Source organism: Canis lupus, chromosome 5 (genome assembly GCF_003254725.2).
Source record: "Canis lupus dingo isolate Sandy chromosome 5, ASM325472v2, whole genome shotgun sequence".
In the NCBI taxonomy this organism is placed as follows: domain Eukaryota; kingdom Metazoa; phylum Chordata; class Mammalia; order Carnivora; family Canidae; genus Canis; species Canis lupus.
The window spans coordinates 18,074,178-18,101,297 of NC_064247.1; the positions used below are offsets into that span (position 1 = coordinate 18,074,178).

The 27,120-nt window shown below is 40.5% G+C and overlaps 1 protein-coding gene across 18 annotated transcripts in view; it reads left to right on the forward strand.

Moving 5' to 3' along the window:
• CADM1 (cell adhesion molecule 1) overlaps positions 1 to 27,120 on the forward strand; it is a 325,518-nt gene that overhangs the window by 191,523 nt on the left and 106,875 nt on the right. The window contains exon 1 of one of the 18 annotated variants that reach the window (XM_025465442.3): positions 5,082 to 5,146. The exons of the other annotated variants lie outside the window; for them this stretch is intronic. Within the exon in view, the coding sequence (XP_025321227.1) occupies positions 5,083 to 5,146 (64 nt within the window). The 5' untranslated portion in view covers position 5,082. Of the gene's footprint in view, positions 1 to 5,081; positions 5,147 to 27,120 lie in introns of those variants that run through there. 18 annotated transcript variants of the gene reach the window in all.

A 27,120-nucleotide genomic window follows, 5' to 3' on the forward strand; every position in this document is an offset into this window, starting at 1 on the left:
CAGAGTCTTAAAATTTAAATGAAGTAGCATTGGAGCAAGAAACAATGTTTTTTCCTGACAGTTAACCAATTACCACCTTACCTTGCTCACTTCTTAGAGCATCTGGTGTGGCTGTCACTGTGTTGTCCCATGGTTCTATAATTCATTGTTTCCATTTTGTCTTCCATTCTAGACTATGTGCTTTTTGCAGGTTAGGGAACATATTCTATTCAAGTTTGCATAACACATCTCCTCTGTAAATGGTTTTTGAATGAATTAAAGGACAAAAATATATCTTAGGGAACCTAGGTGGGCTCAGTCGGCTGTGCAACTGCCCTCGGCTCAGCTCATATCTCAAGGTCTTGGGATTGAGCTCCACGTTGGGCTCCCTGCTTACTAGGGTGTCTGCTTCTCCCTCTCTTTCTTCCCCTACCTGCTCATTCCTGTGCACTCTCTAAAGTAAATAAATGAAATCTTTTTAAAAAAATCTTTCTTTTTAGTAGGGATAGTATTTCCCTACTTGTGCCAGTAGGTGTAAACTAATCTGAAGACACACCCTCAAAGTTTGGAAAAGCTGTTGTGTTTTCTGTAAATAGGGCATCTTTTCGTTGACCATTCTCTGCTCATCTGATTATTTAATCTTAAAAATCAAGAGAAAATACACACCAGGGATATGGGTCTAAAATGATGAAACTGTTGGCCTATTTACCTCATTGTGAAAAGAGAAACTTTTCATGAGGTAAGGGGGGGATTTTCTCCTGTGAGATGGGTCTGAACTCACTGGCCACCTCCTTACCCACCCTGAGCCTCTTCACTCCTCTGGGAAACTGAAATGGTAATGGGATGTCCCTCACCAGCGCTGCTGTGAGGACTGAGCGAGAGGCTTTAGCCCACTGGCTCACTTAGTAAGCTCCTGACAAATGTTAGCCTAACAGATGATGATGATGATTATGGTTTGTTCTTTCCTTTAGAGGTGTTCTTTGACTAAATATTTAAAATTTCTATTACCTATTTGTTGTTGTTTTACCCCATCATGCTTTTAAATAAAACTGGTTCCACAGAAAGCATTGGGCGGCATCCTCCATCACTGTGAATAGGGCTTAGGGAAAGTTGGGTGTCGTTCTACACAGTCATGGAAAACAGGCTATAATAAGATCATCTTTCTCCCTGCTTTATAGAGGTGTCATATCATGAATTGGTTCAACTATGTAAAGTGGCACTTGTTTGTTTTTCCAGCGTATAATGCATGTAACTAATAGAATCCCCTGCTATCAGATGGTTCTGAAAGCTTGCTCAAAGCACAGCAAAATGATAAGATGCCACAGACTTTTTGTGTTACCTACAATATCCCTTTTCTTTCATTTTATTTTTATTTTTTTCTTTCATTTTAAAGAGTAGATTTCTAGGTCAGAAACTGAAATGTGTTCAAGGAATTCCCCCCCCCCCCCCCGCCAAACCTTTTATTGAAGGGAGTACTTTGTAGTTTTTCCAAGAGCTGGTGAGGTGGCCACTGCAATCCCACCTCACTTATTTGGAGGCAATGTATCAGATAACCTCAGCTACCGAGAACATACCTGAAGAGTAGGAAAAAGGTCTCTTGAGCTGCCATAAAATATGTCTGAGTATTTGCTTCAAAATTTAGGCAGATGACTCAGAAGCCCCCAGGGTTTTATCAAAACCAAATTATTTCTTAATTTTATAATCCTATAGAATCTGTACAGGTTTCTTTTCTTAGTTCTCTTTTCTCCAACCCCCCACACATTCGAGGCAGAAAACTTGAGGTTTGACAGGTACAGAGTAGAGGGGGTTGGAATCAAAGGTACAGGATCAAGGAGCCTCAAGTAGTATGAAAAGTTCACTGATGTCCCTGAGGAAGATGCCTGTGTGACCCGAATGAGCAATACAGGTGAAATTCTTTTCATTTTATTCTGTTTGGGAAGGCAGATACTATAAAACTTCTAGAACATTGTCATCAATAAAATTTAAGAAAGAAACCATGATTATATGGAATGCTTCACCATGGGTCCAGATATGGGAATTCGTTCTTTTCTCTGGCATGATCTTCAACTAACCATGGAGTTCCTGGGGCATACATCTTAGCTTTTTCATTTTGAATGTTTTCTCCTTTGCCTTTCCCCATTGTGCATATGTGATTCTTCTCATGTTTTGCCTTAAAGGAATTCAAAATAAACGTTTAGAGAGAAAAGAAACTTCAGGTGTCTTGAGTATTGAATTTATCAATACTAAGCTGTCTTGTTTTTTGTTTTGTTTTAACCCTCCATTAATGCTCTCACTCCAAGTACTAGACAATAACAACAGCCACCAAAAGCAACTGTATCAGCATTTATTTCCCTCCCTTAGCTGTGTTTGTAAACTTAAGGCTAGGTTCTGCAGAGTATCACTAGAATCCTGCACCATACTGTTCTCATAGAAAGTGCTCACTAAACCTCAAAGCAATAGTTGGAGATAGATACTATTTTTATCTCCATTTACAGATGGGAGTTTGGAAGGTGAGAGAAATTGAGTGGCTTGCCTCCAGTCATACTACCGGAGGGGAGAACCAGAGCTAATATTGGCTCTTGGTCCATGGTGCCAACTCTGGTAGCTGGGAAGCTCACATGAGCTTGGTATTCCTGGATCCCTGATTCCACTTCTTTGTAATGTATAAGCATTGAATTCCTGTTTCTTAATTGACAAAAAGTTAAAAAAAGAAAAAAAAGGACTGATTGGAATCCTTTATTAAACCTCTTTGGTTGATTGAATTGGCATAACTGTCTAGCTCAAAGAAAATGAACTATTTTAGAAAGCACAGAGATTTCATGATCCCCTCCCCCCGCCCCCATTCACCTACTCTTTTATTTTTTTTAGTTTGACAGAATTCTTAGGTTGTATACTGAAAAGCCTATGGGTTAAAGCTAATCTGTATGTTTAAAATGATGCATTGACAATCCTTCTTTTGCTTTTCCTTTTTTTAACTTTTTAGAGGGTTGACAACTTTAAAAGAAATGGCATGTTTCTTTAACCCCAAGAACATTTTATTTAAATTTAGTCACTGGTTTGGAGAAAGAATAAACAGAACCTTCACTTAAATGTTCCCGTGTCTTAGAAGAATGAATGGGTAGTGATATGATTTATAGCTGGCGTAAGAATAAAGAAGATAAAAGAAAATTGAAACCCAAAATTATTGGTTTCAGCAGAGTATTTCTGATTTAATTCTGAACTGTGAATACAGTTTACGCTTTGCTTAAATTTTTCTTGCCAGGTTGTGGAAGCAAATCTCTACCTTTTGTATAACATGCAGCTTAATTGAATGCTCATTGTCTATATAGATAACTTAAACCGTATTTACATCTGGCACTGTGCCTCAATATCTGTTGATTGAATAAATAGAAGAATGAATGAATGAAACTCATTTGAAAAGGAAGACATTGATATGTTAGCATTTATATCATGTGAAGTGGGTATATTTTTATAAAAGTTAGTGATAAAAGGAATAGTGCAAACTCCTAAAAAGCTTTTGGTGCCGTGGACACCAGCACCTTGCTACAAAAAAATCCAGGCATGAACAGTGGAATAGGTCAGGTTAATGAATTCCCCCTAAGAATCTAATATTTTCCCAGGGGCCCCAAGGGTCAGCTTTGTATTGAATGCAGATTATCTTTCATGGTGTTCATTTAAATGCTTTGTAACATATTTAGTAATTGAAAACAGAGATTTCAATTGAACAATGGTTTCACTTTCTGTTTATATGAGTGCATTTACTGTTGTTTACGACTTACCCCTTCTCATGTCTGAATTTCAACCATGGGTTTCCCAAAGCTTAGTTCTAGAAAACAGTTGGATTTTTTCACCTTATCACACAATGTTTGGCTCCAGAGTATTGAAAACCTTCTGTTATGATGTTTAAAACTGTCACCTGTTAATAAAAACCTTCTTGTGGGTTTAAAAATACACATTCTTTGTGTTTTTTTTTTTATAGTAATCATGGGAGAAGGTCACACAGACTTATTTCATGGAGGTTGCCCACTGAGCAAAACCTTTTTTTTCTGTTTCTCTTTATGAATTTGAGTTATTTGAATCTTTCCAACAGTAGCAGATCTTCATTCTTCGGGATAATTGGATTTATTTTAAACCAGCCCAGAATCATTTGGAATCACTTTATTAAGGTGGACATCGCACTTAGGGCTTCTAAAAAAAAAAAAAAAGAAGAAAGAAAAAGAAACAAAGAAAATCTATGTGTAGCTCCCACTATGTGTAGGAGTGGGAATGTGATCCAGTGACTGTCATGGAAAGGAAGGGTCAAAAAGGGGGTAGCTCACACAGTAGGAGTAACAGCAGCATTACTTGGAGAAGTATATGGGCTTTCAAGAGGACTATCTTAAAGGGTAAATACACTTAAATTTTTAAGTCTATAAATTCCAGTGACTTTTCATGAAAGTTTTCTCCTCATTGATTAAAAGGCTCACCTTACACAAACTTCAAGATTTGGGTGCGATGCTAGAACAGAAAGAAGCTGGATACTTAGCACCTTGCTGGTCTTCAGTTCCTGAAGAACACAAAGGTCAGCATCAGCCTTGGCATTGGGTGATGCTAGTAACTGGGCCTCAGCATTTTATTTTTTTTTAGCTTAAATAGTTGGAAATCCACTTAAAATGTTTTTGGACTTTATTCCTTTGTGTATATGTTTTTTGCCATCTTGTCTCATTGGAAAAAGAGTAACTGCTTTCTTGGCCTTCCTACAATAGAAGGTAGTGCCGTACAAGAAACATATTTTCTGATTTGCACAATCTGGCCACCTGGGACATTTTCCCTTTTCAAGGTGCTTTTTGCAGAGAAAATGACGTTGTCAAAAAATTACTTAGGCTCTAGTTATCATACATGCTTACTTCTGCTTGACGTTTTACCAAGCAAGCATGACCAGCAAATACTTTAAGTGGGTCGGAGGCATGTCTATAACAAATATGTCAGCAATGTGAGAAATTAAATTTGTCCTCAAGTATGAAAATCCAGATTAAGAGAAATGAAAGCATTTAAAATACATGTTATAAATAATCTTGTAATGAGTGTTTGGCCTGATGACTTTAACTGTTTTATTGCAACAGCATGATGCCAGTTCTCACATTGACATTCTATCACTCAAGGAATCGTGGTGCTATTCTACATGAAGGTACTGATAGACAATTTAAGTACTTCTCATTTTGAAAAGTGAAGCACAAGTAATTAAGTGATGCATCCATAAGTTGGATACCAGGTTTTTACTGAGGCCCAGTAATGAATAAAAGTGCATTAACCAAATTAAAACTCTTGCTTGTCTATATATTGGCTATTGGTGCATCTTTGTGAATTTCATTATCGTGTAGTGGAGCCATGCTCATCAAAGAGCTTCCCCAGAAATTTCTCTTGCTTTAAAGCTTTGGTGTACTACTAAATTGGTTAGGAGAGTTCATCTTGCTGAATAATTTATGTAGGATAATCCTAATTTTCAGTGACTTGGGAATCTAGAAAACATAATAGGTCTTTTTTCCCCCAGAACTGTGTTCAATACACAAATGTTTTCTCAGTTTCCTTTCAATATCAGTGACTATGGGAATCTTCTAAAATGGTGTGCTGCTAGAGTGGATAACTATTATGTGTGTGTATCTTGTCTTTCCCCCACAGATAAACCTTGAAGTTGTGAGGTTAAGTAATACTGCTAAAAGTGATTTGATGCATAGAAAAGTGCTTCAAAATAATATGTAATTTAAATCCGGTATTACACTGCCTGAAAGTTGACATTGCATACACTTTTATTTCACTTGAAACAACTTGATCAGAACTAAATATCCTGCTATGAATGACCAGTCTGCTTCCAGCTCTAATATGAGTCACTAATAAACCATCTAGGGCACTCTTGGTGCTTCACCTCTTTGGAAGCTTTAGAATTAGGTTGTTGCCCACCACCCCCAAAAATCTGCAGTCAAGATACCAGGTTCCTATTAGCTGCAGAAAATACAAAAGGGAGGGAAACTAGTGGTGGTGGAAGGAAGGAAGTTTTAATAGAACTTGACAGACTCCTTCTTCCATTGTGGCCGGCCAATACTCTATTTATCCTTTACTTCATTGTGCTATGACTCTCCAAGCTAGAGAGGAGAGAAAAGATTGAGAATCAAAGTGTGGATAAGAAGCAGAGACCAAAAGAACAAAAAAGCAAAAGCTGACTGGAGGAAGCAGAGGACTGCAAACACAGAGAAATGAGTGCAATTTCAAAGAGAATTGGATGGACACATGTTGAATCCAGTAAGAGGAAAGTTCGTTCTGATAATGCAAACTGGGTTGAGGTCTGTATCCATAATCAGAGACTTGTCTGAGCTGGAGAGAGCCTATAAGAGGGAGTTGAGATAATCTTCTGGTCTTTCTGGGGGTTGGATGGCAGAGGAGGCTATGATCGAATTTTTTTTTTTTTCTGTCTCAACATCATCTCCATTAAGCACTTGTCAAGCAGTGACTTGAGGGCTCCGAGTGATTTGGATCCCTGTGCATTTCTCAGAGGTCGGTTTCTCAGATAGTTGAATGAATTCTCATTTCACCACGTGAGCTTCGGTGTCTCCTCTCTAAGTTTCTGTTCCTTGTGTGGTGAGACCATATCTGCAGTCATGGATCGCAGCACAGAGTAACAGGGGTGGATATTCCTTTCCTCTGGAGGAGAGATGGTGGGTTGGTAGGTTTTTCCCCTGTTGACGTAATTATCGCACACAGCTGTAAACACAAAGGCAGTCATCTCCTATTACCAGGTAACTTAACACCTCCAAAAACAAGGACAAAAGCTGTCTATGAAAATTGGGACTTAATAAAAGTGAAGCTTGTCACTTGTTTTGTTTGCCTTAGTGGAGTTGTGGATTTAAATGTATTTGTTCGTTATTCATTTTATTAATATGTATATAGGTATGTAACAGGGATTTATCTTAGGCAGTTTTAATTCTTTGTATGTCTGAATACCTGTTTGAAGTAGGATATCCAATCAGATGATTTCTTTGATAATTCAGAGATGAAATGCATAGGTGGCGGATGTGTCATCTTTAGCACAATGTCTCCATTTAAGTGTTCTTTGAAGCCTCGAAGTTTGGACATAAGCTGTTTATTATGCCATAGTTCTAGCTAGCTCTTCCTAAAGAAAACCACCATTGAATTAACTTTTGCATAGTGTATTTCTATCAAAGCATTTGATCCTTGTTTCTGCAAGATAATCCTAAGAACTTTTTATTTTGAGAATAGAAAACCATGATGGATTTAATTCATAAAGGGAAGCTGCTGCAAGGAATGTAAATGGAAGCGCTTGATAAGGTAGGATTTCCTAGTTGCTATGGCAACCTGTGGGTCATGAGCCTGAGAAAATATAAAGTAAGTCCTGAAGCTGTGAAGATGATTATAAAATTTAACTGTCATTCTTCATTTAGAGTTGATGGCAAACATTATTTACTTAAGTTTATCTCAAGGCAAGCGAGGATCTGTTTTTAAAAATCTGAGACTCAGATCACAAATGAATCCATGTTGCACATGTCTAACATTATAAAGCACATGCAGCGTTTATTATTCTAACCAGACTATTTGTACATAATATCCCTGTAGATTTGGTCACCTTGCTATGGAAGCCAACAGTTTTCGTCTCTTGAATTCTTAATGAAAACTGTAGAATTCAGCTGTATACATTGAGTAATTTTGCAAAAACGTGTGTGCTTCCCATGCCAAAAAGAAGGCCTGGGGGATTGTGTGGGAAGGAGGCCTTTGTGCCTTCTTTTCAGGTTCAAATATAAATAGTAAACTGTTTAGGGTGGATGTGTGCCAGGAAGGGATGTTAATACAGTTGTATATGTTCAAAATATCCCAGAACCTGGAGATTAAAAAGGTTGGTTAAAATCTCTTTCATGAGTGCTTCCCCTTTTTCCTGCCAAGGGGTGGTGGTGGTGAAATCCACTTTCTCTACTACGGAAGAATGCACATAAGGTGTCAGATTCCTAAATTGAAATATGATGCTCAACTGTTCACCATGACAAAGTATCAGTTTCTCTTGCTTTATCTTTTACAGAATGTTGTTAATTTGCACTAATGACCTATGAGACCCATTGCAAATTACCCAATCTTGCAAATTAGTGAGTATGTGAACAAACACTATAAAACTATCAGATACCGCATCAAACAAATGTAGTTTATTGCAGGAAGAAAAATAGACTTGCATATTGAGAGGGAACATATTTTTACAGCCAGATAAGTGCTTCCCTTTCGTGTGCTTGCCCATCGGGGAGCGTCAACACATTATATGGTCTGTGGCATCCAATGGCTTACCAACTCTTGAGCAAAAAACATCATTTTTTAAAATGCAAGCTTAGAAAAATCTCAGTGATTACATGCATACTGGTATCTGATATTGAATTTTTCCCATATCCTTTGCCTCCTTCAAAAAAAAAAATTCTCTTTCCAACTTTGTATGCTGAACCTTTACACTAAAAAGGAGAACAGAATTTAAGGTTATGAAGAATAGGGTGTATACTTGGCTGGCTTTTCTGTACCACACCCGTTTGAGCCTGAACCTGCAGGATTATTCATCCCCTCCCTCCTGGAGGATGAGGTAGATAGAATCCAGCCCACACACCCAGCAGCATATATTCCACTCATCAAAGCATTTTTCTCAGTTGGTTTGTTTTCATGTCTAGCAGCAAAAATAGCTGCTCTTTTTTTTTTTCCTTTCTTTCTTTTTTTTCCTTTTTTCTTCTGGCATCTTGTAATTGCAACTGGTAATGTGTCTTCTTGCTAACCTGGGAGCAGCATTCCCCCTGCTAACCCAGCCTGGCTCCCAGCTGGAGCCCAGTGACAGATTAGCACAGCACCACTCTTCCCTTCCTGTTGGTCCACCCATCCCCCTTCATGGGGAGACCCCACCTGGGCCTACCAGTGGCCCCTTCACTCTTGCCACCCCAGTTACGCATCTTCCACCCAGCTTGCTAATAACCACAGCCGCAAAAATTCACCTCAGTAATGAGCATTTTTAATTGCTTATTATGTGCTAGGCACTGTGATCAGCTCTGTATTGTTATTGTGTTTATTGAATCCTTTACCCAGTATAATTGAAATACATACATACTTACACATATTTTTAAATTTTGTTTAAATATTATCATACCGTAGAATTTCCCTTTTTCTTTTTATGCTCATTCTACAAATGTTAACCAATGAGCATATGTAACCAAGGCCTGAAAGAGTTCCATCACTGCCCCCCTCCCCAAAAACTCTCATGTGTGATAAGCCATTCGAATGCCTTTGTGACTTAATCCTTCAGTGTTATTTGGTATGTACTAATATCTTTTTTTCCTGACTTTACTTTCTGATAAGGAAAGTGCGACTCAGAAATTAAGTAACCTGGTCAAGGTTGTACACCTAATTAGCAGTGAAGCAGGAGTGGACTAGTTCGAGAACTCAGAGATTTTATGCACTATTCTGTATCACCACTCACAAAAAGTGGCCCAGGGCTATATTCTCAGCAAAGCACAAAGGTCTACATGTGAGTTTTAAATGATACAATGTGAAGTTGCATCTTAGAAAGGATCACAGATATTTTTATGTGATGCACTCTCAAAAGACCCCAGCAGAGGAGGGTTTTTGTTTGTTTGTTTCATTTTGACTTTCAGTAAGCCTAGTAAGATGACTGAGTTGAACATCTTGGTTCAGCTAGAAACCGTTAATACTTTCTGGCCGAAACTTCCCAACGCCCACGTCTCATTACTGCCGTGCTTGCACACACACCCCCCCCCGCCCCCCCCGCTGTGTCATATAGCTACACATAGAAACCGAAGCTGGGCTTTTCCATTAGCTACGGTCAGCTCACACTATCCCATCTCTCTTTTCAAAACTAAAACCCTTCTTGGTAGCTGTGGGCTCTTCTTTGAGGGTGAGTCAGCTTCAGGAATAATAACCAGAATCTTTCATCCATGCTTTCACTCTAATGTGCTGATGCTGAAATCATCCTAAATATCAATACAGAATTTTGCTTTAGACTAGGGATTCTGCTGCCATCTTTCAGTGTAAATCCCCTGAAGTGCAAAAGGAACTATGAGCAAAGGAAGTGCTGAAGTTCTGTGTGGGGTGGGGGGAAAGAGCAAAATGTTTGGTGCAGGGGGGTGGGGGGGGAAGCTAGGGCTTCAGAGATGGTTGGAGAAGCTCCGCTCTCAAAATGTGTACAGACTGGAGCATGCCACCTTCAATTGAGCTTGACGAGGATAAATGTGATTTCATGACCAGAGCCTACAAGCATGGTTAATGGTTTCAAATCATGTATTCACATCTTCAGGATGGCCATAATCCATGATGATCATGGAGAAACCATGAGGAGGCCGCCCTGGGTGGCCCTTTTTCATTCTCTTTCCTTCTTACAGTTTTGCTTCCAACATAATCCTAATAGATCTAGGCTGTTAAGATAAATTGTAAGAGATGTGATCATTTTCTTTATGCAAGTCTAAGAATATTACTGCTGAAAATTTTGTTTCAAGAGTTCTTTTTCAGGACAGAATTTGGGTAGCACTTCCTTTGTGTGCTATACTTATATGTGCTTAAGAATCCACCTTGTATTGGTATGAAAAGAAGAGGAAGGAAGCCAGATATTACCATGAAATCCTGTCTTGGATTCTTTGATCCCTTAATTTGATCCTTCTCAAAGCAGCATCTTAGGCCTCCCCCTCTGTTAGAGACGGCATTCCTGTCTGAGGACAGATGACAGGGTCCATTTTCCAAGTGAGGATAGGAGTATTAAAGCCTAAAAGCTAGAAAAAGAAATTCTTCTATCAGTAACTCCATTCTTGATGAAGAGAGTAGGAATTATGGCCACGTTTTAGCAGAGGGAGCCCCCTGAAAATCTTTATCTTGCAATAACTTGTCTCTAGGAATGTTAACCATGATTATCATTGAGTGGTTAATAGTACCATGAGTTGTATGTATCTATTTAGGTAGGTTTTCTTAAAAATTATTTAAATATTTTTCTTCCATATCAGTAGCCTTATTTAGGCTGGATCAACTGAAAAATCTATTGCATTTGCCTTTTATAATACATTTATAGTAGCTAATCTGAAATCACAGTTTTCAATCAGAAAAGAATATTGGATGCCTTGATGGCCAGATTACCACAAACTAAGTTTTCTTTCCTTTTTGCTGATTTAGATTCCTTGAGTGTACTTTGTTAATGTTTGAACATTGAATCAAACAGTGTATTTCTCCCATTTTTAAACATTGCAAATTCAAGACAGGGGCCTCTGCTTCTGTCTTCAAATGAACGAGAACACCATTTTAAGGGAAAATGGCGGCTACAGTGTCAGTGCTCTGTATCACCTCTATCAAAGAGACTGATTACAATGTTGATGGTGATTTTCAAGGCCATCTCTGTCTTGCTTCTGCTTCTTAAGAATGTATAATGCAGTCCAACCTTAAGACAAATAGGTCAAACTGCAAAACTCTGCAGGAATATAAGAACGAATTTCAAAATAATAGAGCAGTCCAACTTTGAGATTCTATATACTGTATAAATATCTCCTAACTTAGAGGAAATACCTTTAAAACGCTTTTCTTGATGGTGCACACTGGTGTCTAGGCTTGCTGTTCTCCCTCATTTACAGCCATTGTTTCTAGAATTCATCCTGATGTTTAATCTTTCCTGATGGTTGAAGGTAGGAGGGGGAGCGTGTATGCAGTGTTCACCAATTCTGGCTGCTAATGAACCCTGGGGGGAAAAAGAATTGTTCTCCTGTGGGGCAGGAAAGAATATTTTTGAGAATATCCCATCCGCAGATAAAGTAAGTGGCCATTTCTGGACCTGTCAAAGATAAAAATAAATGCAGTGTTCAACTGTATTAAATACCATACTTGAGCATAAGGGAGAGTGCATTTGTCTTATTTCATTTGTCTTCCCAGCCTGTGCCCATTTAGCACTGCAATAGCAGTGAACTTCACGGGCAGTCAAGCCTACTCTTTCATGTTTCCTTCCAGTTCTAAATTGAAAATATTTTTTTGAAAAGAACTATGACAAAAGCAATTTGAGTTAGTGATATCTTGAAAGAGAACCCAATTTAAGATTACCTTTATGGTTGGTCATTGTTACCTACAGTAGGCAGATGTCATGGTGATCTTCTTAATATTAGTATTCGGAGAGAGTCTGACCTGACAGTGTTCAGGTAACATCACAGATTGGGCTATAATATTGAGATTTCAGGTGATGTTGCAAAGGGCTGCTCGTGGAAATCTAGCTCCAGGAGAACCTCTGCAACTGGGAAGTGCAGACTTGCACCTCCTTGGCCTGGTGTTCTGGGACACGCGTCTGTGTTTTGCCAACGTCATGTGATGGCAAGCACCCAATTAAAATGGGTTGAGAATGGGCTTTGTAACTGTAAAATGTAGAGACGGAAATGGGGAAACACCCATGTCTTAGCTGATTTTCCAACCAGTAACTTAAAATACCGTCTTGCCCTTTTCTCATCAAAGACCCACCGTGCGGGTGTAGTGCAATCAGATCTTTCAGAGTCGTGCCATTACAGTTGTAGCAGGATCAATGACTCGTGGGCGTATGGAGCTCAAGTCTTTCACAGGACAGAGCGATGACTCTAGAAGGGGGAAGCGTGGTTACAGAGGACCCATCTGTCTTTGAAAGTGTGATTTACTGGGGCATCCGCCTCTGTTCCAAGCCATAAAAATAGGCCTAGTGACTGAATCTCTTCCTCGAGCACGGATGCTCTCTGCCTTGCTCCCTTTCTCCTCCTCACCCTAACCCTAGAGCCAGAATCTGTTAACAGATTCTGTAAGAAATGATGCTATCACGAGCCATGTAGCTTCTTCTAAAGAGGGGAATGCAATACACTGGCATCTTACACTCCTAAAAACTACCCTCCCAGACAAATCACTAAGTGCTACAACTGTCTCCGTGTGTTAGGAGGAACCCAGGACAGGGGGATGAATTGGTATGCCTAACACAGAAGGGTGTCAGTAACACTGCTGAGACCTGTGCTCGGGTCTCTACTATGTGGATTATTCACAGCAACTATTATTCCCCAAAGAATCCCTAATTACCACCTACATCCCTGTCAGCTGGTGTGTGATCAGGGAATCTACTCTCATTTTAAACTATGCAGAAACGAAATGAGAAGTCAGTCAGCGTTACTTCTAAGGTACCATGCAGTGCATTCCAGAGGCCAATATGAATGACATTTAGCTCTGCCACTTTGGCTGATGCACATTAGTACAGCTCTCCAGTCTTCTAAACAACCAAGACCTAGTTATCCTTAAGCCCCAGTGTCCTGCCTACTTGTTCACGATTTACCTTCATTTTCCAAATTTACCATCCTATGGTTTGTTTGACTTTTAAATCCATTTTGGTGCTTACGGTTTGTGTCATGTTCTGGCCCTTGGGGATGTTTTGGATCACATAGGATACTCTATTGAATATATATTAGTTTCTTGATCTCAGCAGAGTAATGGATGCTGAAATATTTCAGAAAGGTGTGTTCTGCGAAGATTCACGAACTGCATACTCTGCCTGTGTTCGAAGCACAACATGTATGATTTTATTTGTGGCTTAATCAACAGGAAAAAATGCCAAGCAGCTCTGACTAGCTGGCAGTGGATCTGTTTGTGTTTGCCTTATTTTTTCTATAAGACACCTGCTGGAGATGAGAACCGGCAGAAACACCGAGTAGGTATCCAGGGCTTCATTATAGCAGTATCTCTAATGATCAAAGAAGCCTTTTTATACAATCTTGTTCCTGATCATGCAGCTGAACATCTGTCTACCTGTCTGTCCACCTTTTAATTGCATCATCCAGGTCTCTCTGATCCCAGACAGTTCTGTCAATGCAGCTCTGCTTTCTACCTCTTCTGATCACAGTAAACACAAAATTTTCTGCAAAGCAAACCAGGAAAACTGAGAGCTTTCTAATAAACTTGGACTAAACCATTTTATGAGAAGTTAATTTTCTATTGCATATCCAGTGAAGCCCTTGTGCTAATTTATTCTTCAAAGCCAGATACTGGATAGCAAGAGGGGAGGGTGCTTTAGGAATACTTGAAGCATATCTATTGGGTACAAAAGGAGCCTTTTCTACCTAAGATGCTGCAATCTGCTAAATACCGATTTGTTGTGGGGAAAGATTGGCAATAGGAGGCCAGGAATTTAATTCACTAATTTATTCATTAATTCATCAAATACTTATTAAGATAAGCCCATTATGTATAGGACTATGTGAATGTGATTCAGTAGTGAGATAGATTGTTCTTCCTCTAAAAAGAGATGAGCTGTGTATAGATTAATTATAAGGAAAACCTAGATTGATCTCAATAAGAAAACACTAAGAAAGTGATATGGAACACCAGTGGGGGAAGGACACACTTCTGGCTGGGCTGATCAAAACTAGCTTTATGGAAGGAGGATGCCCTTAAATTGGGCATTGACAAATGGAAAAGATTTGTGATATGTAAGAACATACAGTTGAAGGTATTCTAAATAGAGCGACCACCATGAGACAAAGAATGGAAGCAGGAGACCCCAACTCATATGGAGAGAATGGTGTGTCATAGGCTAGTTTGAAATCCAGGGAGAATAATTGTGATACGCAATACTGGAAGAATGGATTGTAGTCAATCCTTCAGAGATTTCAGCCGCATGCTAGGAACTTTGCATTACCTTCAGTAGAGAGCACACAGGTCACTGAAGACCTCTAAGAAGGAGAAATAGTGGAAGTACATATGGATTTCAGAAGGGAGGTTCACAGTATAGGCAAGGAACCCTGAAGCTTTAACCAGGGCAGGCACAGTGGGGAATAGATATGAAGGCCTTCAGGATGGAGAAAGTCAGGGCAATTGATGGAAAGTGAGAGGAGTCAAAATAATCACAGAAGATGCCCTTAACAGTGATGGAGGACCAGGAGGAGGGGCACCTGCATGGCCCAGTGTGATGGATTTTGTTGTGGATCTACTGAATGCTCATTGATCCAGGTGGGAATGTACAGGGCTCTGTTATCAGTATGGACATCAGGTAGATGAAGTGTGTTTAAGTGCTGGAGAGTGATGTTGGGAGTTTCTATATAAAATTAGTAGTTGAATTCCTAGCAAATTTGTAAGAAAATATGTCTAGGCAAATTGTGTTTATTAAGTAATAAGCATTGTATCTCAATGAGCTGATAAAATTCTATGCAAGACTTCAGAGCTTCATCACAAGTACTTCCTGAAAGTTCTATAGCTGCCTGAGACACCTCTCTCCACTTCATTACTTATATATAAGGATCCTCAGAGGAATAAACACATTTAGTGGGCAGGAAGAAGAGGAGTTAGGAGTAGGGTACAAAAGCCAGAAAAGTCGGCCAGGGTAATGGGGGCTCCCCAAGTTGAAGCAGACAGTTTCGGGGTGGCAGTGGCATCAGCATGTTGTCAATTACTAGAGAAGATGGAGGGAGATGAGGACAGGCTGTTCAGTGGGGTGCCTAAAAGGAAGCTGTTTCAAGAGAGTAGCTTCTGCGGTTTGGTGGCAGTAAAACCTAGCAGAGCTGAAGGGAAGGAGTATTTGGTGAGGTAGTGGAAGCAGGGAGGGTAGAGAACCCTGATGGAGAGATGGCTGGCTTTCCCTGGGACCATGGCTGAGGCCTTCTTTCCTTGCAAGTGTGGGGCTTGAGAGGGCATTTCAGATTCCTAGGCAGGAGCCCTCCGTGGGGTGTGGTAGGGGCTGCCTAGAAGCTTCTTTGGATGAGGCAGGCTGCCTTTGATCATGCTCCTTGCCAGCGGCCATGTGAGTATTGTCTTGGCTGTTACTCATTCCGCCAGGACACTTCTCTCCACCTGATACTCTAAATAAACCATGGCACATACTCGGATCTCTCATTTGTGCTTGTAAAATCACTTAAGATGTACTGTCTTGATTTTCTGACTTTCTTCTCTTAATCATAGAGTCTCATCGGAAAGATTATTTATGAAGAATAACTGGTCTAATGGTTTAGAAGAAAGGAGGTTTGCTCTCTGTTCTGTTCCTATGCGTGAAAGTAGGACTTAAATTACAATATGTTGATTACTAATCAAAATCTGCAAAACCCTGGGCTGTTTCTTAGCTTAAGCAGCATGATAACAGAATTAATCATTGCCAATAATATTATTAAGCAACAGTGAGACCAGAAGTGCGATGGGTGTCTCATTCAGCAGCACTGCTTCCAGAGCAGTACACTAGAACATTCATTTGTCTGCTTCAGATGAATGGTTTGGAGTAGATGAGACCGTCGGGTGGAAACTTGAGATATAAGTTAGTTTTTGTTGTCCTGTGTGATGTAGTCTAAGGGATGAGAACCCCCACCCCAGACCTTTAAAAGGCTATGTAGGATGTCTGTAGGACAGCACAGTTAGAGTTCAGCCTGTAGCTCTCAAGAAGTCACTGAAAATTTAGGTTTTCTGCTTCTTTTCAGTTTTAAATGTTACTTCTTCACAGTAGTTTAAATGACAGCTAATTGTTCTGCAGCATTTGGTAAATGTCATGTATCCTACTTTTTAAAAGCAGTGAAGTAGGGTAAACATGTGGCTTCTTTTTTCAAAGGATCTATCCAGTAATTATCCTGAAGGCTATTACAATATGCAAATAGCAAGGGGTGTCCTTGTCTCCTAAATTAGAATATCAATATTGATTCAACATGTGCAAAAAGCAAACAATATTCCTGACCAAATGTTAATCCTGTTTCAGGAGAGTGGAAGGAACACTTGCTGTCAAGCTCTGACCAGGGTTTGAGTTCTCGCTGCCCCGCCGAGCCCTCTTCTGTGTGACATTTGCTGAACCACTGTCCTATTTCTATTTCCCTCTTCTACCAAATGGACGTTGTACTGTCTGTCCTGCGTAACGCAGAGGCTTCTGGGAGGATCAGATGTGATAATGTACTCAGTACGCAATAATGTGCTATACAAGTGTAGACTATTATTATTTCAGAAGAAACTTTGTCGTCTCTGAATTATTAATTATTGCTAATATAAAATGTATTAAGCATCTGATTTGTTCTGGCTTCCACACAGAATTTAAATTGGCCCTGGATAGGGATGGGAGGTAGCTCCAATCTTTCATGTTAGGGAAATTGAGGCATGCAGAAATAAAATTGCCTGATTTCTTTGGGTTCCATGTAAATCATTTATCCCTTGCATATTATTAATGAACTTAATATACTTATTATAATTAAATTTAGATTGCCTGAAATATCTGCATGAGGTGATGAAAAGAATTTCTTCTGAAAAATTAAATGATAGAGCCCTACTACTGGTGGCCTGCCATTTCTGGGTATATGGGACAGCCTGCCTTCCATTCAGTGCTATCACTTTGGCGTGCAGATACATATTTGAAATCTTTGGACTTCAGACTGGAACAGGGTTGTCAGTGATTGCTGAAAAATGAGCGTTTCTGTGTCACATCAGGTCACCGACCCTTCCAGCTGGTGTTTTAGTGGGTGTAAGCAACGGAGACTGAGCCCTTAGTCGTCAGCACTCTTAGACATGGGATTCTTCTCCCACTGCACTTTGCATAGGTTCCCAGGTCTACTGCTTACCTTCTGATGTCACTCAGATGCCTGTATTCTCAGTTCCAAAAAAAGGCTGCTCTTAGCCCCTTAGAATTATTTTCCCAGCAAGATTTGTAAGGCCAGAGTTAAAAAAGGAACATGCAACTAAAGGTTCATTTAAAATTTTTTTTTAAATTTCACTCATTGCTGCAGACCACAGGTTTTACAAGAGCTCTCAGACCCTGTCTGCCATTGACTCAACTGTTTTTTTTTTATTATTTTTTTCTTTTTTTCTCAACTGTTTTTTTTATTATTTTTTTTCCCAAATAGTTTTTAAATTATTTTTATTAATTAATATTCCTTCTCAGGTCCAAGCGATGGTGGGAAAGATTGAGCTGGACATTTTGGCTTAGTAATGCTAATTTATAGGTCCTTTCGATGGAATATTCTGGAAGTGTGTAATGATAATATCAAAACTGCATTTAATTCCTGAAGAGGAAGGAAGGATAGCACATGAGAGAAATCGGCTGTTCTCTTTGTAAGTGAAAGGTCATGCTACTGAGCGCTGCAGGGTGGATTGGTGAGAAATGAGCTCCCGTTTGCTAGGAATTAGAATGAGTCTATCTGATTTTCCTTCACTTGTGACCTTTAAAGATGCAGCTTTTAGATTGATAAGCAGGTGGATGCTTTTAGTAAACCCAATGCAGAATTTGTTTCATATAAAAAGACTATCTTTCAGACACCAAAGATATTGCTTCCACAAAGGGTTTTTTCCTACAAAAGCCTCTGGAGAAAGAAATTCAACGATTATATCTTATCTGTCACACAAAAAGAAAATTCAGAATTACTGTACGTTCAATTAGAACATTTTTTTTTCTCAAAGCATTAATCATTTTCTGGAACACATCCTCCAGTTAAGAATCTCTAGGAAGGTCTGAGAGTGGGCACTCCTCGTGGCTCTCCCCTCTGGATCTTCCTGCCCAGCTCTGCAGAACCTCCTCCACTCCAGATAAAAAGAGCTTCCCGGGTTGCTATAGCGATCCCCTTCCTGTTGGGCTCTGCGCTATCTTGAAGGCAATCGCAGGAGAACAAGGAGTGGGGAGCGATGTAGAGTTAATGTCAGGCAGCTGAAGGTGATCTGAGCTATTATATTTGGAGCTGGTTTGGTTTGCTGAAGACAGGATGCCGGTCATTGCAAACCCTCAATCTACCGTGGACCCAGTTTGAGGTTTGGATATTTAAATATAGAATTTTCTTACGATCTATGTAGGCTCTCGAACATACCTCACTTTGTATTTAAAAAAAAAAAAGGTTGAAATAGCTCACTTTGCCGTGCCAGCCAGCTCAAATTTCTCTTCCTCTGTGCTTGTTTTCAGTTCTTAATTACATCATCCATCTTATTTGTTCTAATTTCCTCTTTTTATTTTCCTTATCCCCTCAGCCATCAATAGCTCCAGCCCATCAGCATCTGTTTTATTTTGTCAAATGCTGGTGTTTTATTGGGCTTCTGTGCTGTTTCTGTTTCTCATTTGATATTCCTACCTGATAATAAATTCTTCATAAAGCACCCCTGATCAAATACATCAGGCCTTCTTTCTTTTCCTGTGTACAGGTTTTAATTTCCTACTCAAAAATCACAAATGAGGTGAAAAAAATTCATTCCTCCTGCATAGTGGACCCGACTTCTGAAATGTTTTAGGGAAAGCAGAGGAATTAGCTGAGTGACTTCTAGCTTGCCTGGCTTCCCGCAGCGGTCTGTATGTAGTGAGGGCAATCAGCTCTGTAGAGTCAGTCAGCGTTCAAATAACAAATTCTTATCTAGTTTAAAAATATTTCTAAAAATGTTTTCTCTTGAAAAAAACAAACAAGCACAGTAGTGCATCGTAGAGTCCATGTAGAAAAACCTACCCATCAGAAGGGTCTCCAAACTTTAGAGCTACCGCATATAGACAATGCCAGCATGTCCACAGTGGGCATCTGCAAACTCTGACTTCACCTTGGCCCTCCCTCCCTCCATTGGTGTGTACATGTGTGATTCCACAGACGACGGAGAACGGCCCAGGCCCTGCTGAGGCCCTGAGCATGACCACTAAGGCTCTGGCCCTCAGGGAACTTCTGGTCAAGTCACTTTTGACTCCTGTGCAGGAGAGGGCACCACGAGAAGAGGCTGTCGTCCTGAGCTGCACACCACAGAAGCTGCTTAGACCCAGATGGCTATTTGAATGTAAGCCAAGCAAAATGAACTACAACTAGAAATCCGGATCCTTGGTCACCCTAGCTAGCTACATTTCCAGTGCTCTGTTGCATCGTAGGCCCCATGTCTACCCTGTCGGACAGTACACCTAAGATAATCCCATATCACAGAGTTCTAGGATACAGTGCTGCTCAGGGACAGCTCCCATTCTTTAAGATAAATAGCTATTAAAGAGGCAAATGTGTAAATAAAGAACACTCTTGCCTTTTATCTCCAGAAATGTTTCTGCTTCTTAAGATTTCTCAGTTCTTCCTGAGAACAGTCAGCCTGAAAAGCCATGGTTTGTTGTTTTTTTTTTTTTTTAAGATTTCTTTCTTTTTTTTCTTCTTTCTTTCTTTCTTTCTTTCTTTCTTTCTTTCTTTCTTTCTTTCCTTCCTTCCTTCCTTTCTTCCTTCCTTCCTTCCATCCTTCCTTCCATCCTTCCTGAGAGAGCGAGAGTGAACAAGTATGAGCAGGGAGGGAGCAGAGGGAGAGGTAGAGAGAGAATCCTTAAGCAAACTCCTCTTTGAGCACAGAGCCCAACATGGGGCTTGATCCCTGGACCCTGAGATCATGACTTGAGTTGAAACCAAGAGTCGGGTGCTTAACTGACTGAGCCACCCAGGTGCCCCATGAAAAACCTTTTTTAAGCACAGTTGGTATAGTGCTCATCCTAACCTGGGGATGGTATGAAATCTACAAGCCCAGGCCAGAGAGGGAAGAAGGCAAGGGGCCTTGACACCATCTGAGCCATGGACCTCCAAGGTAAAGTTACAGAGCAAGGTCAAGATGGGGCAGCCAAGTGCCTGTCCCAACTTTTCATTCATCCATCCCACAAACTTCTTGAGCAGTGAAAGGCCACTGGGGTGAAGTGATTCAAGCCCTTTTTATCTGGAGAAGGAGACGAGTGTCAGTGACAGGACAGCATGATGAGTGCCGTGATACAGGAACACAGGAGACCCTGAACCTGACTTCCTGAGGAGGTGGGGCAGAAGGAAGGAGATGGGAGAAGCAGGTGTGTCCGGAGGGCCCGTTAGTCGCACCCAGGTATAGTTCTCATTTGTTTTGTCTTTAATGGACTCTCTCCCGGTTTAAAACTAGGTTATATAGAAATGAGTTTATGATCATCAATGATACAAAATAAACAATCCTAAAATTCTTCCAAGTAGCAAAACCAGCAGGCATTCATTTGAAATATTTGCTGTAAAATGTAATTTTTCTCCTGGTATACTGGAAGGGAAGTATTGTTTTATTTGGTTCCAAGTGTGAATTCCTAGAAGCCCAGCCGTGTTCTCTCTCTTGTCATCTCTTCCTCCTCACCCTGTTGACTTCCTCACTGTTTCTGGAACACTCCAACCCTGTTCTCTCTGGAGAGCCCCTGCTTTCTTGCTCCATTTGCTAGAACAAAACTCACATCCTCCCAGATACCGGATTCGCTCTGTCCCCCACGTGCTCCACACTCTGCTCCAGTGTGCCTTCGTCACACCCTTCATAGGCTTTGCTGACCACTCTGTATGAAATCTTGGCCTCCCACACCCAGTCCTCTCCACCCCACCACCCCCAACCTCAGCTGCTTTCCTGAAAGTGCTGATCATCACCTGACATATATTATAGTGTCTTTATTGTCTGACTCCCACCTTTAGCACGTAACCTCCATGAAGACAGGGATGTGATGTGTTCACTGCCATGGCCAACACTTATAAGAGTAGCCGGCACATAGTAGGTCTCAGTAAATCTGTGTTGACTGACCAAAACCTGCCTTGGTATATGTTATAGATATACTATGTATGTTCCAAAAAGAACAGTTAGATATTTTTTTTAAGATTTTATCTATTTATTTGAAAGGGGTGGGGAGACAAGCAGGGGGAAGGGCAGAAGGAGAGGGAGTAGCAGGCTGCCTGCTGAGCAGACCCCAACTTAGGGCTCCATCCCAGGATCCTGGAATCATGACCTGAGCCCAAGGTAGACACTTTAACCAACTGAGCCACTTAGGCACCCCAAGATTAACCATTCTTCTGATTGTTTCTTTATCTGACCTGTAAAGATAACTGAGATTTGTGTTTCGTAGCAATTTATATTCAGCATTACTCTGTAGTCAAATCTTAGAGGTCATTCCCTCTGTCACTGCACCACATAACCATCTTTTACCATCCCTCAGATGCCCAGGTCAACTGTAGCGTGGCATTGTTAAGTATAATTTGCTGTGTTTGAACACTTCTCCCTGGCAAGTGACCAGAGAGCTGGCAGTGTGGCACAGCATGTCTGTGTGACCAGGTCATGGAATCTCTGTTTTTCTGATTTTATTTTTTTCCAGATTTGCCTGAGAGAGAAATCAAGGAAGAGAGCACCAGTGGAGAGGAGGCAGGGGGCACAGAGGTAGAAGCAGACCTCCCACTGAGCAGGGAACCTGACACAGTGCTCAATCCCAGGGCCCTGAGATCATGACCTCAGCCAAAGGCAGATGCTGAGCCACCTAGGCCCCCCTGTTTTCTGATTTTTAAACCCAGCAAACAGTCACCATGGAGGCCTGTGTTAGAGTCCCATCTCCAAGAACCTGGGTATCAGCACCAGAGATTATCAATGTAAAAACTTCAGGAGAAAAACTTTGCTGCAAGGTATAGGAGGCTCTCTTCTTGTACAGCATGCCTTTCTTAATTGAGAGAGCGCAATGTGTTCTTGCTTCCCTTTGGATACTTGGCCCTAAATCTAAACAGGAGAGGAAAGGAAAGGCATTGTTTCAAACAGGCAATGGTTAGGATAGGGGGTCAGGAGAGAACTACTTCTCTTTTATTGATTTTGCGAAATTGTTTGAAGAATGATTCAGCATTTTGGGGTATAAAAATAACAGCTTCAAGTCGCTTTTCAATTAGGCGAGTGTGCTTTCGCTGAAAGGTTCTGTTGTTCTTGAAATGCACTTTCCTTCTGTTCTTTCAGAGCCCCTTTAATCAGTCCTGATGTGACAGGAGGTACAGCAACCTTCCTGACACCGCCTGCTTCTTCCCCTTCCTCTCTCTTTTGTGAGGCTGAGTCGCCAGGAAAACTGATTGGCAAAATTGTTCCTTAATTGGGGAGAAAGGTAGTTCTATAAAGACAGGCGCTATCCAGAACATAACAAATTGAACTACCAGAATGTATGTTTTACCCTGGGTAGGTTTTGTTTCAAACTAGAAATCCTAAGCAGCCACAGATTGGGTTTGAAGCTGGCATTTATCTTAACATGAAAATATTCCTGAGGTTTAATTTTTTTTTGTATTATTATTTAGAGCATGGTAATGAGAATTTTGTTTCATTATTGTGTCCATTGTCAGGTCAGTGCATTTAAATTCTTTTTAAAATGCATACAGTAATGAGTTTTGTATACAAGCTGAATGCCCTGGGCTTTAACAAAATGGTTAGTAGGTGTTTAGTGGCCTAAAGAAAATGAAACTCCCCTTGTTTCCCCGGGGTGTGTGTGTGTGTGTGTGTGTGTGTGTGTGTGTGGTGTGTGTGAGAGAGATAGGATTATAATGGAGCATTGTATTACCCCTTGTTGAATGTTGATTACAATAGGTGATGTGTTTGCACTACATGCAAAATAAACTTTGGTGAGCATAGGGCTAGTAACAATTTTCAGTTTGCTATTTTTTTTAAATTAGTTCTACACATCTAAAATATCACTGCCTTTGGCAGAACTGCAAGCTGATTGTGCCTATTACCATCTGTAGTTTTACAATATGTGTCTGTGGCTTTAGCGTGTTCATGATGCCTTCTTAGGAATCATCTTCATAGCTGTGGAGAGTGATGGATGTGTTCATTAACTCGATTGTGGTGATCATTTCACAACATATACGAATATGAAATCATCACGTTGTATACCTTTTTACAAAATCCCATTGTACAACCTAAATACATACAGAATATTTGTCAATCCTACCTCAATAATACTGGGGGCGGGGGGGGGAGGAATTATTTTCTTTTTTCCTTATAACAGCCGTATCTTTGATCATTTTATAGTTGTAAACACTAAGTAAAAGCAAATCTTGAGTGTCAGGGTTTCAGGTTCCAGGCTACGCTCTGGGAAATCATGGTGCCCAGGAGCCAGTGCCCCACAGGAAAGTGGGAACAGGCAAATGGAGGAGGGGAGAGGGAGGCATGCATCTGTAGGGCGTATATCTGCGGCTCAGCCATGGCCTCCTGTGGGCTCTTGGACAAATCACCTGGTATCTGTGCTTCCTCATCTATCAAAATGAGGCTTCCAATACCCACTTTGTACTTGTTTCAGGATTCAGTGAAATATGTAGAAACACAACAGCTCTTCAGTAAATATTCATCTTTTTTCATATTTCCTGTCCAAATCTACCAATTCCCATTATTACACTGCTTTACATCACAGACACTACAGCTGCAAAGCTCTATGAAGGCTACCAGGCTTTGACACTAGTTGGGTGACCCTGAACAAGTTAGTAAACTTCTGTGCCTCGGTTTCCCCATTTGTAAAATGGACACAAGGACTACTTTGTTGGGGTTTTGCTGAAGGTTGATGAATTAATGCATCTGAAGTACTTTGAACAGTTTCTATCAGGGTCAGGGCTCAATAAAGTTAGAGATTATGAGCTATAATAGCCTTCCTCCTTTAAATTACAGATCACATTCACAAATGTTTTCATTGTGAATCCATCTATTAAAACATTTTAGTAAGTTCTAAGGTGTTTGATCTGGTTTTAAACCTGAGTCTTTGGACTGTATAAATCAGGGAGTTGGCAATTTGGGTTTCTGATTCCTTGGCATTGACTGATAAACATTTGGTTCATTGGTGAACATTTAAGAACCACCAGTGAGAGCGTAAGAAATTAGCAATCCTTCATACTGTCAGGAAGCATTGAGATTGAGCTGTCAGAGGCTGAGGGTGAATGCTTCATTGGATTGAGCCACTGAACCAGTTGGATTCTTTGTCTTCCATGGCATTCTTGGAAAGAGTCCATTTAACTAGGAAGTAAAGACTTTGGTCAGTTCATTTAATAGGAACAAACTTAGAAAAATCCTGTGTTAACCACTTACGCATTAGAAATAGGAGAACAGTAGTTATTAATCTAATGCCTTTAAAAATAATTAAGAAAATACTAAAGCAGGAAGTAATACATAATCTTGACTTTAATATACAGCCTAAACCTACATTTAAACAAGCATTAGAAATTTTTTTTTCTTTTCTTTTCTTTTTTTTTTTTTTTTTCAGTTGATCAGAGTGACCATGTGTTTTGGACATTGGAGTGTAGTGACAGGAGAAAACTGAGCATTTGGAACTGTGGTTGGTGACAGATTCTAAAGTTGCATGACTGTGCTTTATTCTTTTTGAAGACTATCTTCCTTTTTTTTTTTTTTTAAACAAACCTTGTCTGACTGACTATAACCTTTAAATAATTGGTAAACTGGAGCAGTGAAACTGACATTAAAATCTAATGAAGAGAAATGGTAGGAGGGAGCATTATTCCAGCAAAGGACTGGCCAACTCTTGTCCCCCTCTGCTGTGCTGGGAATGGGAATGATTTCTTCTGGCAATGGGCAACATTGGCAGGAGCAGTATTAAAACACTTCACACCTATTTCTGTTAGTAACAGTATAATAATAAATCAACTCTAGGCCATGAAATAATGGACCCATTTCTAGGAGCAGCAAGACTTCAAACTACAAGTGCTCATCTGTCCAGCCATGGTCTGCTTTACCTTCTCTTTGACAGTGCTGTGTGCACACGGTCTATGCTTATAAGTCTCCACCCTGGTTTCTGCAGGTCCTTCTGCCTGAAATGCCTCTTTTAGCCTTAATAATTTTATCATCTTTAGGAGCTAGTCCAAGACCCAATCTCATTATGAGCTTTTCCTTACTCTTTCTCCCTGGATTGCATTCAGTCCCATTCCAGAGGTATGGAATGTATTCTACTAGAGATCCCACCCAAAGCAAGGTGGGTATGGCCTCTGCTCTCAAAGACCTTACCCAGCAAGGGGATGTAGGTAAGGTCCAGCCTTTTCAGCAGCACAGTAGTTGCTAAGACAGGGGGTGCCTGGTGCCCTGGCAGTTCAGGTGGGTGTGCCTGGCCCAAATCTCTCCCACTTGTCCTCTTTGATCCCACTTTGCCCAGAATATCTAGAATAGCTATAGTAGTTTCTGGGGAAATTGGTATTTAATTTTATGCTGCCTCGAATTCTTCTTGTCTTTAATCTCCTTCACTGGAAGGTAACTACCTTGAGGAAAATGGCCTTCATTTTCTTTCTTATGCTGCCTTTTAAAACTCTGTAGGGTCTCTCTCAACACTCAGTTGATGGAAAAGATTCAGTAAACACTTGCTGATTTGTTTAGAACCTCTTCCGTTCCTCTCCTCCCCTTTTGGCTTGGCATGGGAATGGTTTCTGCATTCCTGCACCTGCCTCCTGTGATCTAAAATGATTGGCCTCTGTCCTTTGCTCACTTATGGGTAATGAACTCCAACTGACCAGAGTCACGGTCTCTGGATGCTTGGTTCCTGAGTAGCAGTAGGTCTTCTTTCTACCACCACACCCTTGGTTCCTTCACACACATCTGTTTAATCCTACCTTGGGGTCTCCAGTCATAGGTCTACCATTGTCTCTGAAATGGTTTTCTCTATCTGGGATGCTTTTCCTAATGAGGGCGGAGTATAATTTAGAGGCTTAATTTTAGAAAACTATATGAAGCAGCAGACCCATAAAATGTTATGATTCATGACCACTTGTTTTGTTCTCATAATGCAACCTAAACTAAAAAGCCATTTATCAAAGCTATAAAAGCTGTTCATGGCTGTCTTTAGTATATCGTGTGGAGTATAATTCAGCCCACAGAGCGGCAAAAGATGGATTCATGGGGCCACTTGCCTTGGGGTGCTTTAAAGACCAGTAATTTCCGAGCTCTGTGGAAGACCTTGTTTAGCTATCAGCCCTGGGTTCTTTCTTGTCCCCGCTTAGTTTTACTTGTCATTTTGGTATCCTCATATCCTCATATGTAGACCCTTCTTTGCCCTCTAACCAAGCCCCTGACCATGCCCTCATCCACAGCCCTCTGATCTCTGCTACCTTTGCCTGCTGAGAAGATTGGTGTACGAAGATGCATCGGCTAGAAACTCAAAACGCCGCTCCATGGAGAGTTACCTTGGTCATTTGTCAGCTGTAACAATCCCTAGGAGAACCCCTGGTCTTCCCCTCCCAACTCCCTAGAGGGCAAATAACTAACATTTTCCTAGAAATGAATGAGAGAACAAAGCCCATGGGCATTCTAGGCTATGTTTTTTTTCCAGTGATTGTTAACCCAGATTGCTAACTATAGCACTTCGATAAGACTGTTCTTGCATTGTGATTCGTATTTGAACACTGAGGTTAAGTGCCGGGTCTGACCTTTTACGGTACT